Below are 19530 nucleotides of genomic sequence, written 5' to 3' on the forward strand. Positions count from 1 at the left end.
GAGACCTCAAGAATGAGATGCTGATGTAATATGAGTTGTTTTGGACTCAGCAAAATGTAACAAACAATTTTCTAAAAAATTTTTTTTTACAAATGATTGGGGGATCAACTACAAGTACATAAAGAGTAAAACTAAGGCCACGTAAAATGGGTGAACTTCCCTGGTTGTTGAGTCAATGAGACAATGGCCATTTGAAGTTCATCTTTCAAAAAAAATACAAAGTTATTTCCGAATATTTTGGCAAGTTAGCTAGCCAACTCCTTGATCCTGCTTGATAGTATACCCCTCTGGGCTAGCTCCTTCCAAGTCGAGCGTTCCCATGCGATCGGCTGATGAAGATGAAATCAAACGGAAAGAAGAAAACGGCGCAACATGAAACATACCATTATCTAACAATAGGGGTATTTATTTTTTATCAAACTACTGTTAATGTGCCGTGTCACTAGATGTTTGACACATGTATTCAATACGAACATAGCTATATTCAACTCACATGTTTTGAAGGGTACTTGGTTTCAAATTATTATGCGTAAGACATTTTTTGTTATTACACAGAAGTTGGTTCAACCCAGCAGCAGGTCAGAGTTCATAATTGCCGCAGTGTGTGTGCGGCTGTGCGCTGATGTTACTGGGATTTTAATTTGTTGAAAAGTGATTCATCGAATTTTTTTTAGATAAGAGAATGGCCTCCGGTAAGTTTATTGTGAACTAATTGTACGTGATTTGTTCAATATCATGTTTTTGTGTCACATTTGTTATAAAATGTTAAATGAAACCGCTAAGACGGATGGTCTCAGTTAGCGAGCTAACGTTAGTTTAGCAAGCTTTCAGGCGCGACCATCAGAATAAACACTAGCCATAGTTTGTTGGCGAGTTTATTACCTCTTTTTAAAAAAGTATTATTATTATAACGTATGCCGCTTTCTGTAAACATACTTTGTTATTTTGACTCGCTCAACCATATTTCTTATTGTTTCGTTTCTCTTGTAGATGAGAATTGACCGCCATTTTTGTCACGCAGCGTGGTCCTGTTAGTACCGCGCTAACTAGCAAGCTAACGTTGTTAGCTAGTCAACGAGAAACATGTATATTATTGGCTACGGTAGTTAGCTAGCTATGCAATGTTAGCTGTGTAACGTTAGCTAGCTATCCAAGGCCTGCTATTTTCACCGTGTATTTATATACATTTCATACTGACTTGCACTGCATTCTTTATGATAACGTACTGTTGTTCCCATCTAACGTTGTCACAGCTTACCATGCTAGCTAAGTTTACTTGATATCAATATAAACTAAAGTAATCCAGCAAGATAAATTAACTACAGGTTTACGTCCGGGTTGATACGAAAATCTTTGCTAACATTCGTATTATGTGACTTGTTCAATGGCTAACTAACAGATAGCTCATTGGCTAGCTAGCTAACGTTAGTTGTAGCAATTTTGCCACCCGTTCACCCATATCCTTCTCGTTCACAGATTCGGGCTACGGTCAGCCTGGCGCTCCAAGGTAACGTGATATCACAATGAATACGTTAGCTACTCAATGTTGCTTTCAAGTTGCAATGAAACGTATCTATTTAGTTACCACTCTTTAGCGATTATACCATTTCTAAACTATCCAATTAGCCACACAATGCTTGATTCACTTCACATGTCTAATGTATTGTTATGGTTTTGACGGGTTAACTAATTGATTGTAGGCATATCCACAGTTATCCTGGCTTCAGCGCACATCTGAAGTCTATTGGTTGGACTCCGGGAATTGTGAATCGTATTGGTGGGCGGTGACAGAAAGGGGGACTACCAAAATATAGCTTGCTACACAAAAAACGGTTTCCTGTCAACAAAGGCAGATGTATAATATCTAGGAACTCTCCTTACCAGATGAACCCCACCATATTCCTGCTGTCTAGATAGTGGTAGGAAGTCTTGAATGAAGTGTGTGGTCTAATGGCACACATATGCCGTTGTTGACAGGGTATTTGTTGACAGGGTATTTATTTGTATTTTTTGTGAAGCCGGCTATATTGTGGTAGGGTTATTTTCCATGGCCAGCCACCAGAATGATGCACAACTCCGAGAGTCCAACAAATAGACTCAAGATCTGTCCCAAAGATAAGTTATGGCCGAGTTTGTTGCTAGGACGTTTAATGAATTTAACCGTAAGTTGACATCTGACGTTGTGCTTTAGAAATAAACTTCCAAATCAGTTGTTGGGGTGTTTACCTTACATTAAAGACATGTTCCGGTACTTTGGTGACTAAAAGCATTTTTTTTTTTACCTCCCGCTTTGGGATGGTGCTCATGATCATGGTGCTCATGATCTATGAGCAGAAGAATTGTCTTACCTCAATTAGCCACGAAATCCCTAGTTTGAAACAAACTGTTTTCTTGAAGCTGTGCTGCGCCATTTTCATACATTTCCCCCCCATGTGGGCCAGCCCCTTAGCAATTCTAGTTCTAGCCAATGAGCTTCAGCCCTTGTCATTTGAGTGGCAGCTAGCAAGAGGCCTGCCCAGCGTTATCCAATGAGGTTGCCGGGTGGGCCCAACGGCTCAGTGGAGACAGCAGAACCTCATTGGAGCAATGACGTGGTGCACATATGTGACGTAGTACGTACATTTTCGGTCATCACTTTTGACTCGTGAGTGCTACTTTCAGAACTACTGGCTAAAAAGTATACAAAAGTACTGGAGAATGTCTTTAAGATATCTAACTTTACCTCTCCCTCCCACAGCTATGGAACTTATCCTCCTGCTCAGCAGAGCGGGCAGGTATGTGTGGCCCCTCAATTTCTCACTATTTCCTATGTTATTTCATCACAATTTTGTTCATATGACAGTTCAATGCTTATTGCAGGCCTACGGTCAAGGAAATGGAAGTGGCTCGTATGGTGGACAGAGTTACGCTGGCTATGGACAGTCTGGTATGTAAAACTTATATAGAGTCATGGGAAATTATTTGAGTTCTAGGAGTTGCCGTTTTTAATACCTAACATTTCTTTTTTGTTTTTCCAGCAGAGAGTTATGGCCAAACAACACAGGCGGCAAGTTATGGCCAGCCTTATGATGGCTTTGGGCAACAAGGCTCGGATTCCGCTGCTGGGTAAGGCCACTGGCACTACATTAAACTAGTATTGCTTGCAGTTACATACTTTACCTTTCTAGTGGTCTAATATCATTGCAAATGTTACCTTTTTAATAATTCTTAAACACTTTGTTGGTGTCTCAAGAGAATAATTGTTGTGAGAACTTCTCAAGGTATGGTGGCGCTGACAAGTCCTCATACAGTCAGCCGAGTTCCTACGGTGGCGCCGCTGGTGGTGGCTCTTATGGACAAGCTCAAGGTGGCTACAGAGGTCGAAGTGAAGGTTAGTTATTGTATCCATTTATATATTACATGGCACTAATCTTTTTTTATTGATCAAGTGTCCAGATGGCCTGCAAATCTCTATATACCTTTTTTCCTGTTTATTTGAGAGGGAGGGTCAGCGATTCATAGCCATCTTTGGCCAAGACTGGACTGTTTAAGTATGGCTGAATGCCTCTAATAAAAATACTAAATAACTTTTCATTGCAGAAGGATCTCGTACATATAAAACAAAGTGCCATATAAAACAGGAAATAAAAACGTCTTCAAAGAAAGACAACAGCCACATAACTCAAAGGGCTTGTGTGCCTATGTTTTGCCCCAGGTGAAGGCGGTCAGGGCAGGAGGTATGGTGGAGATGATGGGGGCTCAGACAGGGGCTCTTCTGACGGGTATAGAGGCCGAGGGCGTGGTGGGTACGAGCGTGGGGGATACGACAGGGGTGGAAGAGGCGGCCCTCCATCCGGTATGGGGTAAGTTCCAGAGCGTGACCACCCGCAAGGTACTTCTGCAACACCCATGCCAGGTAGATGTTCCTTCCAATGCAATGCATGATACCACCTCACCATTCTGATCCATCACCCCATACCTCATCCACATTGACTAATACCTCCTCACCCCCCACCCCACCCTGCTATTTTCACCTGGGATGGGCTTAGGGCTGGGCGATATGGCCTAAAAATCATATTTAAATTTGAGTCACAATATTACATCTTCATTTTTGATAAGTTATCTAAATAAGCTTTGTTGTGCAATTAAAAGGCAATACACTGCATTTCAAACAGTCGGGAATAATCTAATGATTTCAGGGCATGTCAAATTATACCTAGGCCTAATATAAGCCTTCCACAACAATTGTTTATTTATTTTTTCACCTTTATTTAACCAGGTAGGCCAGTTGAGAACAAGTTTTCATTTACAACTGTAAATGAACTGCAAAGCAGTGTGACAAAAACAACAGTTACACATGGGCTAAACAAACGTACAGTCAATAACACAGTAGAAAAACGTATGTACAGTGTGTGCACATGTAGTAAGGTTAGGGAGGTAAGGCCATAGTGATGAAATAATTACAATTTGGCATTTACACTCGAGTGATAGACATGCAAGTAAAGCTACTGGGGTGCGAAAGAGCAAAAATAAATAACAATATGGGGATGAGGTAGTTGGGTGGGCTATTTACAGATGGGCTGTGTACAGGTACAGTGATCGGTAAGCTGCTCTGACAGCTGATGCTTAAAGTTAGAGAGGGAGATATGTCTCCAGCTTCAGTGGATTTTTTTTTTTAGTAAAAATGTTTTTGCAATTCGTTCCAGTCATTGGCAGCAGAGAACTAGAAGGAAAGGCGGCCAAAGCAGGTGTTGGCTTAGGGGATGACCAGTGAAATATAACTGCTGGAGCAAGTGCTACGGGTGGGTGTTGCTATGGTGACCAGTGAGCTGAGATAAGTCAGTGCTTTACTTAGCAAAGACTTATAGATGACCTGGACCCACTATAACCATAAGACCCACTAATTATTTTATCAAAATAGTTTAACCTGCTTTTTGTGCAATAAACACAGATCTGGCTTTAAAGACTGTCTATGAAAAATGCAACTTCTGTTACAAATTTAACAATAACCATGCACATCTACTAATAATGACCAACTTCTTGTAACATGCATTATAGAAAATAAGCACAGGGTTCAATCTCTCAAGTGCTAGTGAGTAGCCAACTGATCTTTATATTTCAAGTTTAGCCAACTTTGATCTATTTTCTTGCTAACAAGGTACAACAGTTGCACTGTTATGAATAGACCCAACTGTTGGAACAACAGCCTGCCTGTTCACTTTGTTTAGATATTGAAGTCAAGTGTCCTACCTGAATAAGATGCTTATTTCTCAATTAGAGCAAGTTGCCAATTCCTTTATACATTTATTTTTATGCTCATAGCACATTTATGAAACGGACCAGACAGCGACACATGTCTGTGGCGAAAATTATGCTAGCGGTACCGCAATGCCGTGCATGACAAACTGAGCATTTATTTTCCACAACATGTTCATTCATACTCTTGTTTTAATAGGGTCTGTTCTACATTTTGGGAGTTGAGACATAAAGAGACATTATTTTACTGTAATAGACAAGAAGTTAAGCTTTTCGGTGTCCATATGACCGGAGACGAGCCAAAAAAAGACACAGAATGCTCAAAAACTAACAAAAACTGTAAACCTTAAATCTTGCTATACGGGCGTTTGGAACAGCGCGTTAAAACTTAAGTCGATATCGCCCAGCCCTAGATGTGCTATGTTTCACCTTGAGGGTTCACTCATACAATTTGAATTCTATTTCTATGGTTTCAATGACCTGTGAGGCAATAACTTGTATTCCATCTCAACCATAAATATGCATGCAATATTCTAGCTGATTATGGCCTTGCTAGCAAATGGCAATAAATGAGAAGCTCAAAAGGCTTGTGGGACAGATGACATGGTGGGTTGTCTGCTACTGACACCTGTGGTGCAAGGAGTTAAGTGGAATCTGTTCACCTTTATGAATTACATAGGGTTTTTGAGGATTAAGTCACTTCACCATCCAAGGATCCTGTAGACCCCAGCTTTTTTACATCTTCATTAACAAGGCTGTTGAACATAGTCAGGACATTCACTTGCTAGAAATCGGTTCACCTTGCAATCTACAGGGGTCAGTTCTGAAAAAATGTTTTGTATTTGACAAGCAAGTATAGATCTTGGCCATCATTTGAAATTGAGACATTATTTGTAACTGGTAGCTTTTAACAACCACTTTAGTAATGGCATTGAATAACGCGTACAGTAGTTCTGCTGCAGTACTGTCACATTCTAAAAATGGCTGACAATCTAGATTTCATTTTACATGGTCCCTGACAAGTAATAGACATCAGAGGCAGGTTGGAATGCTTCAACACATGTATATCAAATGTGGCCTCAATCTAAGATCTATCTGCTACGATGCCTGCTGGCTGTTATTATGAGTGCTATTTCCTAATGAAAACCATTCATTGGCTGATTTTTGTGCACAGTTAAGACTATAGTCTAGCTGGCCTCTAGGAGTGAGGATTGTATTTGCTCCCCCCTCCCCCCCCCCCCCCCCCCCTCCCCTTGTTGCTTTGAGAACCGCCCCATGAACGGTTTAAACAATGCCCCAGAGTGATCTGTTCTTGAAGTGACCTGATTTTCACAAGTTAAACCCAAGGAACATTGTAAGCTGCTGTACATCAACAGGTTTCATTTAAGTGTTGTATATTTGACATGGAGACATTTGTATTGTGTTAACTTTGGATCTACATTTTATACTACAGGTTTCAGTGAATGAAATAAAACTTGGACCTCAGCTAATGGAGCTCATATAAGCACTCAATGGAAGAACACTCGACTTGTCGAGTGCCACAACTATTCAAACCATTTCGACCTATCAGTAACTTTTATCAAAAAAATGTTAGCCAACTGAATGCTGTAACTAATCTGGTCTTGTAGCAATCTAAATTTACACATTAGCCATCAGAGCCTCTTCACTCATCAGAACCTACTTGTACATAGTGGGAGTTCTGCTTAGTTTTGTCCATTTGATCTTAAAACATCCAAGAATAACACTTTCCCATGTGAGTGGGAAGACATTTCCACGATAGTCGCACACCATGGCAGGAGTGCATACTGATGGGGATGTAGGGGAGCTTTGAGCTCTGTTGGGACAAAGGAAACCCATCATATCTACAATTTTTCCTCTGCAGAGGTGGTGACCGTGGTGGCTACAAAAATTACGGTGGTAAGTGACGAGCATCAGAACTGTCTCGGTTGGGGAGGAAAAAGGTTGATTAGCAAAGATAAAAACGGGAGTCAGAAAGAAAGCAAAACAAACTGAATGCCACCATTTTCTTGTCCAAACCTCAAGGGCCTCCACCTATTGTTCTTAGTGATGGGATTTTCTCATAAATGCTCTTTAGGTCTTTTAGCACGTGAAACCTGAAGTTTATACATAATGGTATTGTTGCATGAGGACAATGTTGAATGTAAATGACAGAAGATGAGATGTGCTGTGGCGAAGAAGGAAACTGGCTAGAAACTGGATTTTTTTATATTTTTTTATTTCTTCTAAACTCAAACATTTCTGCCCATGTTGGAAGGTGTTGAGATATATATGATGCAACCGTCTCAACACTGCAGCAGAAAGCTGTAAACTGCCTTATTTTATGTTTTAAAGTAGCCTCATGCATACACTGTATTGGTAGAGAGTTGACAAATTCTTGTTTGTGTGGATGTTGAATGCAGTTGTGTTGTGTCCGAAGTGCAGATTCTCATGGCTTTCCCCACCTTTCCCATTTGTTGTGTTTCAGGTCCTCGAGACTACGGCTCAAGGGATGAACCAAGTGAGTTGCACATGCTTGTTTGCTTCTTGTTGCCCTGAAATTCTATCTAGGGTTTGACTCATCCTGCAATCATACCAGACTAACACTGACTTCTAGTCTCTCACAAGCAAATGCCACAGAACAACAGGCTGGTTCAAGTGATGCGTCTGCTGATTAGTACCTCGTTGTTTGTCCCCAGCTGGAGGCAGCGGCGGTAGCCAAGGTAGCGGCAGCGGTGGGGAGCAGGACAACTCTGACAACAACACCATCTTTGTCCAGGGACTGGGGGAAGATGTCACAAGTGATGAAGTGGGCAACTACTTCAAACAGATTGGGATCATTAAGGTATGGCTGTAGGGATTGTTTCTAGACGGGGACTGCTTCTCCCTATTCACTTGCATTGGGTACAAGTGGGGGGGTATAAATGTTTAGTTAAATATCGCAATATTATTTTGGACCGTATCAGACCTGCCAACTTGCAGATATTTTGAGTACCATGCACACAATTTGAGGTCAAAGTACGCTGGTACAGAAAAACACCCCTAAAATGGGCTACAATTGGCACATTGTGGTTTTTGACTCAACCGTCTGAAGTTGGCTCCTTAGTTAAGGTGTCATTACGACAAAGGTAGTTAGCGACAGATTTTAGTCAACTAAGTGAGAACACTTTTCAACAAAGGTAGTAGACGTGAGCGCATTGACGAGCAAGGAAACGTGCAGTAGTTCAGCGCACGTCGCTGCGTCAATGGAAACGGACATGGCAGAGAGCTGTTCTGCAAATACCATCCTTTACATAAAGTTGTTACTGTAGATTAGTAGGCCTATGTTAATTAATCAGTTATTGGTCTGCCCTCTTGATATAACTGTATCAACATTAGGCTGCTAATGATGTGATCATAGTCAGTTTACCCATGACAAGGCATGTTGAATGAATGGTAGCCTAGTGGTCAGACCTAGTGGTCAGACATAACTTGATGGATTTGGTCAGGGATGGTTATCTGAAACAAGCTCATAGGCCTAGTTTCATATTCCAAATAGCCTACAGTAAGCTAGACTACTACATAGTATCTAGTAATTTAATTATTCAGAATTAAGACTGCAGTTTACATTTTTACTAGACTATCCACATAGACACCTATTAATTAGAACAGTCATTACGTCTACATTTATCTAGAAAAATGTGTAATTGAGAACACTTTCATTTAGGGCAAAACACAAGACTTAAGTGTTGGCTACATGGTTTAAGACCAGGTTTCAAGAAATGGCAGATATCTGCACCTGTAATCTGCACCTGATATCTGCACCTGTAATTCAACTATCTGTAATTCAACTATCTGATATCTGCACCTGTAATTCAACTATCTGTAATTCAACTATCTGATATCTGCACCTGTAATTCAACTATCTGTAATTCAACTATCTGATATCTGCACCTGTAATTCAACTATCTGATATCTGCACCTGTAATTCAACTATCTGATATCTGCACCTGTAATTCAACTATCTGATATCTGCACCTGTAATTCAACTATCTGTAATTCAACTATCTGATATCTGCACCTGTAATTCAACTATCTGTAATTCAACTATCTGATATCTGCACCTGTAATTCAACTATCTGTAATTCAACTATCTGATATCTGCACCTGTAATTCAACTATCTGTAATTCAACTATCTGATATCTGCACCTGTAATTCAACTATCTGTAATTCAACTATCTGATATCTGCACCTGTAATTCAACTATCTGTAATTCAACTATCTGATATCTGCACCTGTAATTCAACTATCTGTAATTCAACTATCTGATATCTGCACCTGTAATTCAACTATCTGTAATTCAACTATCTGATATCTGCACCTGTAATTCAACTATCTGTAATTCAACTATCTGATATCTGCACCTGTAATTCAACTATCTGTAATTCAACTATCTGATATCTGCACCTGTAATTCAACTATCTGTAATTCAACTATCTGATATCTGCACCTGTAATTCAACTATCTGTAATTCAACTATCTGATATCTGCACCTGTAATTCAACTATCTGTAATTCAACTATCTGATATCTGCACCTGTAATTCAACTATCTGTAATTCAACTATCTGATATCTGCACCTGTAATTCAACTATCTGTAATTCAACTATCTGATATCTGCACCTGTAATTCAACTATCTGTAATTCAACTATCTGATATCTGCACCTGTAATTCAACTATCTGTAATTCAACTATCTGATATCTGCACCTGTAATTCAACTATCTGTAATTCAACTATCTGATATCTGCACCTGTAATTCAACTATCTGTAATTCAACTATCTGATATCTGCACCTGTAATTCAACTATCTGTAATTCAACTATCTGATATCTGCACCTGTAATTCAACTATCTGTAATTCAACTATCTGATATCTGCACCTGTAATTCAACTATCTGTAATTCAACTATCTGATATCTGCACCTGTAATTCAACCTGCCATGGGTTCCTAAGATTATCTCCAAATATTATTAGCATTTTAAGGATATTGTGATTCAAATCTGAAACAGCTCGTGTTTTCCCCTTGATAAAGTCATTAAATCATCTCATCAATAGGAGTAACAATCCTTTTTTAACAATACATTTCCTTACTCGCAATAAAATCACAGTATCAAATCGCGATACATATTGTATTTGCGCCTAAGTATCGCAATCATTTATTGTGAGGTCCCTGGCAATTCCCAGTCATAATGGCTATCCAGATTTGTGTGTCACCGTGTTAATCTTTGTGTCCTGTTTTGATAGTTGAACAAGAAGACTGGCTTGCCCATGATCAACCTGTACTCTGACAAGGCTACTGGAAGACTGAAGGGAGAGGCCACTGTCTCATTTGATGATCCACCTTCCGCCAAAGCGGCCATTGAGTGGTTTGACGGTAAGGGTGTACTCTCTCTTCCCGTGCTCGTATGCTGTCTACAGTTCTTCTGTTCCATTCTAATCTATGTCCATTTTCTTCTAGGCAAAGAATTCCAAGGGAAACCCCTCAAAGTGTCTTTTGCCACCCGAAGAGCTGAGTTCACGCAGAGGGGTGGTGGTGCAGGAGGAGGGGGAGGAAGAGGAGGAGGAGGTATGTTTCATTCACTTTTGGTTGACAAACATTCAAATGTTGCTGCAACTGCCTGTGGGTGAGTTCGCCAAAAACACAAGATTATCTTTGTGCTAAAAATGCCCTTTAAATCCATTGATTTTAAAAATCGGAATCTGGTTTACGATATGAGTGCATCAGTCCGTAGGGACCCCAAATGTAACATGAATAGGGCAGTAAAACTCTAAGGGGTGATGGGTCTATTCCTGATTTTTGCGCATCTTCAGCATTTAAATGCTTGTAGAAATAGATTGTGCAATATTAGGCTTTATTAGTTGAGTGACAACCAGGGCCGTGCTCAGACCTTTTTTCAGGTTCCCCATCAGCAATAGTTTTGATAGTTTTTTTTATTTTTATTTTTTGCTTTAAATTTAAGTGAATTTAGTCATTTTTAGATATACAGAGTAAAGTTGATCAATTCTATACAAGGACAGCAATCACTTTTGCGAGCCGCACAACATGGTCGACTCGGCCTGGAGGAGAAGAGAACCTCCCTGAAAAGTTAATTTTTAAATGTAAATATTGATACATAAACTCAAACACTTATTTGCAGAAATGACTAGATAATTAGTGGGTGATGGTGAGTGGAGATCCTAAGTGGGGGGGTCAAAAAGCATACATTACCCCCACCCCATTATGAGGTGTGGTAGATGCCCAGTCTCCCCTATGGCTCAGCTCCGGTGTGTACATACACCATACACATATACTGTGGCAAGAAAAAGTATGTGCACCCTTTGGAATTACCTGAATTTCTGCATACATTTGTCATAAAATTTGATCTGATCTTCATCTCAGTCACAACAATAGACAAACGGTGTGCTTAAACTAATAATGCACAAATTATTGTATTCAATATAGACAAGAAAAATACATCATTTAAACATTCACAGTGTAGATTGTAAAAAGTATGTGAACCCCTAGGCTAATGTTTCCAAAAGCTAATTGGAGCCAGGAGTCAGCTAACCTGGAGTCTAATCAATGAGCCGAGATTGGAGAAGTTCAGCACTATTGCTACTCTCCCTAGGAGTGGCCGTCCTGGAAAGATGACTGCAAGAGCACAGCGCAGAATGCTCAATGAGGTTAAGAAGAATCCCACAGTGTCGGCTAAAGACTTACAGAAATCTCTGGAACATGCTAACATCTCTGTTGACGAGTCTACGATATGTAAAACACTAAACAAGAAGGGTGTTCATGGGAGGACACCACAGAAGAAGCCACTGCTGTCCAAAAAAAAACATTGCTGCATGTCGGAAGTTCGCAAAAGAGCACCTGGATGTTCCACAGCGCTTCTGGCAAAATATTCTGTGGACAGATGAAACTACAGTTGAGTTGTTTGGAAGGAACACACAACTATGTGGGGGGGGGGGGGGCACAGTACACCAACCTTCCCAAGTTCTCTCACGTCACCCCGCTCCTCCGCTCTCTCCACTGGCTTCCAGTCGAAGCTCGCATCCGCTACAAGACCATGGTGCTTGCCTACGGAGCTGTGAGGGGAACGGCACCTCCGTACCTTCAGGCTCTGATCAGGCCCTACACCCAAACAAGGGCACTCCGTTCATCCACCTCTGGCCTGCTCGCCTCCCTACCTCTGAGGAAGCACAGTTCCCGCTCAGCCCAGTCAAAACTGTTCGCTGCTCTGGCACCCCAATGGTGGAACAAGCTCCCTCACGACGCCAGGACAGCGGAGTCAATCACCACCTTCCGGAGACACCTGAAACCCCACCTCTTCAAGGAATACCTGGGATAGGATAAAGTAATCCTTCTAACCCCCCCCTTAAAAGATTTAGATGCACTATTGTAAAGTGGTTGTTCCACTGGATATTATAGGTGAATGCACCAATTTGTAAGTCGCTCTGGATAAGAGCGTCTGCTAAATGACTAAAATGTAAATGTAAACATCAAAACCTCATCCCAACTGTAAAGTATGGAGGGAGCATCATGGTTTGGGACTGCTTTTCTTCCTCAGGGCCTGGACAGCTTATCATCGACGGGAAAAGTGAATTATTTAGTTTATCAAGACATTTTGCAGGAAAATGTAAGGTTCTGTCCGCCATTGAAGCTCAGAAGTTGGGTGACGCAACAGGACAACGACCCGAAACACAGAAGTAAATCAAAAGAATGGCTTCAACAGAAGAAAATACGCTTTCTGGAGTGGCCCAGTCAGTCCTGACCTCAACCCGATTTGAATTGCTTTGGCATGACCTCGAGCAGTTCACACCAGACATCCCAAGAATATTTCTGAACTGAAACAGTTTTGTAAAGAGGAATGGTCCAAAATTCCTCCTGACTGTTGTGCTGGTCTGATCCGCAACTACAGAAAACATTTGATTGAATTTATTGCTGCCAAAGGAGGGTCAACCAGTTATTAAATCCCAGGCTTCACATACTTTTTCCACCCTGCACTGTGAATGTTTGCACAGTGGGTTCAATAAAGACATGAAACTGTATAAAAATGTTAGGACCAATTTATGCAGAAATCCAGCTAATTCCAACGGGTTCACATACTTTTTCTTGCCACTGTACATAATTCACATCTCAGAAAAGTCTGTTCTGACAGATCTAGCACCTGAGCTCCATCAGCAGCAGATTTGAATTTAGAATAGAAAATACAAATGTTTATGCAACAAATGTTAGCGCATCTATTCGCATCGAACAGAATCTCATAGATTTGTTCCTCTAATCAAACAGAGCACCACATCGTTTCAAATGAAACTATCTGAGCCCATGTATCTAAATGGAAAGATGCACGCCCCTAATAGGTAATGGACAAATTATCTTAATGCAGAAGACTAGATGGACTTTTTCCATGAAGAAAAATAGTGACTTGCTTCAAAATAATTATTTGGGCAGTGGGTAGGATAGCCTGAACATGTGAAAGATGGTTTGTGTCTCTTGCTTGAACTAGGTTTGAGCGATATACCCGGGTATTTTGAAATGCTGACTGACCAGGTGAAAGCTTTGATCACTTATCCCTCACTTGTTAAATCCAATTCAGTCAGTGTTGATGACGGGGGGGGGGGGGGGGCTGGTTAAATAAGGATTTTTAAGCCATGAGACATGGATTATTTGTGCCGTTCAGAGGGTGAATGGTTAAGACAAAATATTACAGTGCCTTTGAACAGGGTATGGTAGTAGGTGCCGGGTGCACCAGTTGGTGCTCAAGTTTCCCGTGTGTATCAAGAAGGGTCCACCACCCAAAGGATATCCAGCCATCTTGACATAGCTGTTGGAGTCAACAAGGGCCAGCATCCCTGTGGAATGCTTTCGCCACCTTATAGAGTCCATGCCCCGACTGGAGGGTGTGCACAACTCAATATTAGGAATGTGTTCTTAATGTTTGATATACTCAGTGTATATGTATGCATGTAAACTTAATTTGAGGTTATTTTCATCCCATCAAGTGAACAGTTTAGAAATTAGAGCACTTTTGTACATTAGTCCCTCCATTTTAGGGGACCAAAAGTATTGGGCCAAATTCACGTGTTTTAAAGTAGTAAAAAGTTAAGTATTTGGTCCCATATTGATAGCACGCAATGACTACATCAAGCTTGTGAGTCTACAAATTAATTGGATGCATTTGCTCTTTATTTTAAGATGGTCATATCACGGATCATTTACCTATTTGATTTAGAATTTGTGCCTTCCTGCTAGTCGCCCATATAAATTAATTGAATGACATTCATACATGGAAAAGGTCAAAATAAATCAAAAGGCAGTAGTTTAGTGTCTCCTATATAAACTCAGCAACAAAAATAAATGACCTCTCACTGTCAAGTGTTTATTTTCAGTAAACTTAACATGTAAATATTTGTATGAACATAAGATTCAACAACCGAGGCACAAACTGAACAAGTTCCACAAACATGTGACTAACAGAAATGGAATAATGTGTCCCTGAACAAAGGGGGGGGGGGGGGGTCAAAAAAGTAAGTCTATCTGGTGTGGCCACCAGCTGCATTAAGTACTGCAGTGCATCCTCATGGACTGCACCAGATTTGCCAGTTCTTGCTGTGAGATGTTACCCCACTCTTCCACCAAGGCACCTGCAAGTTCCTGGACATTTCTGGGGGGCAATGGCCCTAGCCCTCACCCTCTGATCCAACAGGTCCCAGACGTGCTCAATGGGATTGAGATCCGGGCTCTTCGCTGGCCATGGCAGAACACTGACATTCCTGTCCTGCAGGAAAACAAGCACAGAACGAGCAGTATGGCTGGTGGCATTGTCATACTGGAGGGTCATGTCATGATGAGCCTGCAGGAAGGGTACCACATGAGGGAGAAGGATATCTTCCCTGTAACACACAGCGTTGATTGCCTGCAATGACGACAAGCTCAGTCCGATGATGTTGTGACACACCACCCCAGACCATGACGGACCCTCCACCTCCAAATCAATCCCGCTCCAGAGTACAGGCCTCGGTGTAACGCTCATTCCTTTGACGATAAACGCGAATCCGACCATCACCCTTGGTGAGACAAAACCGTGACTCATCAGTGAAGAGCACTTTTTGCCAGTCCTGTCTGGTCCAGCAGACGTGATGTTCGGATGTACCGATCCTGTACAGGTGTTGTTACACGTGGTCTGCCACTGCGAGGACGATCAGATGCCCGTCCTGTCTCCCTGTAGCACTGTCTTAGGCGTCTCACAGTACGGACATTGTAATTTATTGCCCTGGCCACATCTGCAGTCCTCATGCCTCCTTGCAGCATGCCTAAGGCACGTTCACGCAGATGAGCAGGGACCCTGGGCATCTTTCTTTTGGTGTTTTAGTAGAAAGGCAGAGTCAGTAGAAAGGACACTAAAGAGGCCTGAGTTGTCATAACTGTGACCTTAATTGCCTACCATCTAAGCTGTTAGTGTCTTAATGACCGTTCCACAGGTGCATGTTCATTATGGTTCATTGAACAAGCATGTTTAAACCCTTTACAGTGAAGTTTAGATGTTTATGAATTATCTTTGAAAGACAGGGTCCTGAAAAGAGGCCGTTAATTTTTTTTGCTGACTTTAGTTAGTCTTTAGCACGCTACTCTTACACGGTTTAAGCTACAAACGCTGTTCATACTTTAAAACCTGTAGACGGAGTCAGGACTGAGTTGCTTGTATACAACTTTGATATCTTATACACTTTTTAAACAATGAACTGATGTTTTTGGAACCCCTTTGTTGAAGCTAGGCCTTCAGAGGTCCTTTGTCCCTTGCACTTTAGTTAAGTGGTGTTTGTCGCTCTCTAGGTTTTGGCGGCCGTGGTCGTGGACGTGGGTTTGGAGGAGGAGGAGGTGGTGGTGGTGGTGGAGGACCCAACTTTGACATCAAGGGAGGGGACTGGCCTTGTCCTAACAGGTATTTATTGCAATATTTTATTTGAAGCATGACAGATGCAGTTACAACAATTTGATGGGTCATCCATTGCACATTGTGTGTCACTGAATTCTGTTCTCATATGGAATGGCTACATCTTTGAATGTGATTTGACTAATGTTCCCCTCTCCTTTTCAGTTCTTGTGGCAACATGAACTTTGCGCGTAGATACGAATGCAACAAGTGTGGCACGCCGAAACCAGGGGACAGCGGAGGAGGTATGTAAGGATGGCTACACTATAGGGGATGTTGAGTCATTTAACCACATACTATAAACTATTACTGCTCAGTAGGAGAACTTGCTCTAATGGCTGGTTTGTGTTTGCAGATCGTGGCGGTGGAGGCCGAGGGTATGGTGGTGACAGGGGCGGCGGCTACAGAGGCCGTGGGGGATTCCGTGGAGGTGACCGCGGTGGTTATGGCGGAGGTGGATATGGTGGTGACAGGGGCTACAAGATGGGAGGAAGGTAAATTGATCACTGCTTAACCTCTATGGGCTAGGTGGGACGCTAGCGTGCCACCCGTGGTGCACTCCATCAACAGCAGGTGCATTTCAAGAGCGGCAAATTTGAATCCAAATAAATGTCAAAATTCAAATTTTTCAAACATACAACTATTTTACACCCTTTGAAAGATAAACATCTCCTTAATCTAACCACGTTTTACGATTTCAAAAAGGTTTTACGGCGAAAGCATAAATTTAGAGTAAGTTAGGACAGTACATTTACAAGAGTTGTGTGTAATGTTTTGTCAATTCAAAGACAGGGTCACCAAAACCATAAAACCAGCTAAAATGATGCACTAACCTTTTACAATCTCCATCAGATGACACTCCTAGGACATTATGTTAGACAATGCATGCATTTTTAGTTCTATCAAGTTCATATTTATATCCAAAAACAGCGTTTTACTATGGCATTGATGTTGAGGAAATCGTTTCCCTCCAATAACCGGCAGTCAAGTCAGCGTCACAAATTAAATAATTAAAATTAGAAAACATTGGTAAAATATTATATTGTCATTTAAAGAATTATAGATTTACATCTCTTGAACGCAATCAACTTGCCAGATTTAAAAATAACCTTACTGGGAAATCACACTTTGCAATAATCTGAGCACTGCGCCCAGAAAAATACGCGTTGCGATACAGACTAGACGTCATGTTGGGGAGATCTAAAATCGAAAATACTATGTAAATAATCCATTACCTTTGATTCTCTTCATCAGATGTCACTTCCAGGTATCACAGGTCCATAACGAATGTAGTTTTGTTCAAAAAAGCTCATCATTTATGTCCAAAAATCTCCGTCTTGTTAGCACATGATCTAAGCCAGCCGGACTTCTCGTCATGAACGAGGGGAAAAAATATATTTACGTTCGTTCAAACATGTCAAACGTTGTATAGCATAAATCATTAGGGCCTTTTTTAACCAGAACATGAATAATATTCAAGGTGGACGAATGCATACTCTTTTATAACGTATTGGAACGAGGGTACCCAACATGAACTCGCGCGCCAGGTGTCTAATGGGACATCATCGTTCCATGGCTCTTGTTCGGTCAGATCTCCCTCCAGAAGACTCAAAACACTTTGTAAAGGCTGGTGACATCTAGTGGAAGCAATAGGAAGTGCCAAAATATTCCTCAGCCCCTGTGTTTTTCAATGGGATAGGTTTAAAGGTAATACAACACATCAGGTATCCACTTCCTGTCAGAAAATGTCTCAGGGTTTTGCCTGCCAAATGAGTTCTGTTATACTCAGACACCATTCAAACAGTTTTAGAAACTTGAGAGTGTTTTCTATCCATATATAATAAGTATATGCATATTCTAGTTACTGGGTAGGATTAGTAACCAGATTAAATCGGGTACATTTTTTTTATCCAGACGTGCAAATGCTGCCCTCTAGCCCTAACAGGTTAATTTCCCTCCCATGCAGTTAGATGTTTGACCAGGAGAGGGCATACCTGAGATGTGAAAGAACTGTAGAATATTGAATTAGGGTTACTTTTTTATCAGATTGTTCTCTAATAGTAAGATATTTCTATATTAAGATGGCTTCATGGTACAGTATAATTTACTATGGATCTATTTTCCCCCTTCCCTCAGAGGTGACCATAGAGAAGACAGAAGAGACCGGCCATACTAAGGATTCACATGGACACCATTCCAGAATGCCCAGGGGTTGGGTTGGGTTAGGGGGAAGGGAGTGGGGGGGATTGTTCTACACTTTGATTTGCATACCTTTCATTACCAATGCATCACATGTATTGCTTCTGATCTGTCTTGTCGAGAGGTCAGGGAAATATGTGCAACTACTGTGAAAGGACTTTTGTGCTTATAAGCAGGGTTGTAGGTATAGAAGGGGGCAGGGTCAAATGTCATTTTTTTTGTTTGTTTTCATTTCCCTGATTCTACTAGGTCCAGGCATCGTGAGGTAGACTTCTAAGACTTCGTATCATTGTTTTGTCAAATTTAAATGAACAGTTTTATTTGGGTTTCTCTTTTTTCCAAATGATATTAAACTGTTCTGATCTTAGTGTCTTCATGTATGTTTTATTTCAAATTTCTAGTTAGTATTTATATAATTTGAGTGCTTGGGCAGTAATTGCTAAGTAGTCAAATCACAAGCAACATAATACTCCAGCACTAAGTAAGCTTGTGGTCAGCTTTCTAAATATCTGTAGGTCAATTAATTTGAACAATATCGAGGTAGCCTAAAGAAAGTGCCCATAGAAGGGAAGTTTTTACATTCTAGCCCTTGAGCTGTGGGTGGTACTGTCCCTCCCCTATGTGAGCAAAATGATTAGGAGAGGAGTGGCTCGTGTGCCGGTGTAGCCTACACAACACTGATCACAAACATTGATATTGCCCTGGCTGTTGCACATTAGACAAGCAGTACTTGGAAATATCTTATTTGGATTTAAATGTATGGTGATGTCTGTGGGGTTAATCTAAGGATATTGCAAGTGTCATACAATGAGTTTGACTCTTCGGACCAGAATAAATTGTGGCATATTGGCACATGAGTACCAGCGCCGTTATAATCCAATTCAACGGTTTGCATGCTAGTGTCAACGGACTGGTGGGTTGAGACCTCTGAGGCAGAGGTACGTTTTTGTATTTTGAGTTTATGTTTACAACTTTAGAATTAGCCTATTTTTGTTACAAGATATTTTAACACTGGCTGCATTTATACAGGCAGGCCAATTCTGATCTTTTTTCCACTAGTTAGTCTTGAAGAATCACTGATCTTTTTCAGAGTTCATCTGATTGGTCAACAGACCAATTAGTGAGGATAAAGTTACTAGATGC

The 19530-nt window shown here is 41.0% G+C and overlaps 1 protein-coding gene across 3 annotated transcripts; it reads left to right on the plus strand.

Annotated features, from left to right (window-relative positions):
• The first annotated feature begins 424 nt into the window (after positions 1-424).
• Positions 425-18754, plus strand: LOC106612447 (RNA-binding protein FUS-like). Of its 3 annotated transcripts, none has more exons than XM_014213575.3 (16): positions 425-692; positions 1477-1507; positions 2738-2774; positions 2860-2926; positions 3021-3105; positions 3261-3370; positions 3695-3842; positions 7118-7152; positions 7721-7753; positions 7932-8077; positions 10517-10646; positions 10731-10838; positions 16089-16197; positions 16354-16433; positions 16544-16682; positions 18325-18754. In XM_014213575.3, the coding sequence occupies exons 1-16, from the start codon at positions 683-685 to the stop codon at positions 18362-18364; spliced, it is 1308 nt and encodes a 435-aa protein (XP_014069050.1). In that variant the 5' UTR covers positions 425-682; the 3' UTR covers positions 18365-18754. The 3 variants fall into 3 exon arrangements, with proteins under 3 accessions (XP_014069050.1, XP_014069051.1, XP_014069049.1); XM_014213574.2 differs by having other exon boundaries at positions 426-692; positions 3018-3105; XM_014213576.3 differs by lacking the exons at positions 3695-3842; positions 7118-7152 and having other exon boundaries at positions 3018-3105.
• The last annotated feature ends 776 nt before the right edge of the window (positions 18755-19530 follow it).

Source organism: Salmo salar, chromosome 09, assembly GCF_965601325.2.
Source record: "Salmo salar chromosome 09, fSalSal1, whole genome shotgun sequence".
Lineage (NCBI taxonomy): Eukaryota > Metazoa > Chordata > Actinopteri > Salmoniformes > Salmonidae > Salmo > Salmo salar.

Coding starts and splice junctions, on each gene's coding strand:
- LOC106612447 (XM_014213574.2), top strand. Junction 3,843..7,117: donor GGCCCTCCATCCGGTATGGG/GTAAGTTCCAGA, acceptor TTTCCTCTGCAG/AGGTGGTGACCGTGGTGGCT. Junction 16,198..16,353: donor GACTGGCCTTGTCCTAACAG/GTATTTATTGCA, acceptor TCTCCTTTTCAG/TTCTTGTGGCAACATGAACT.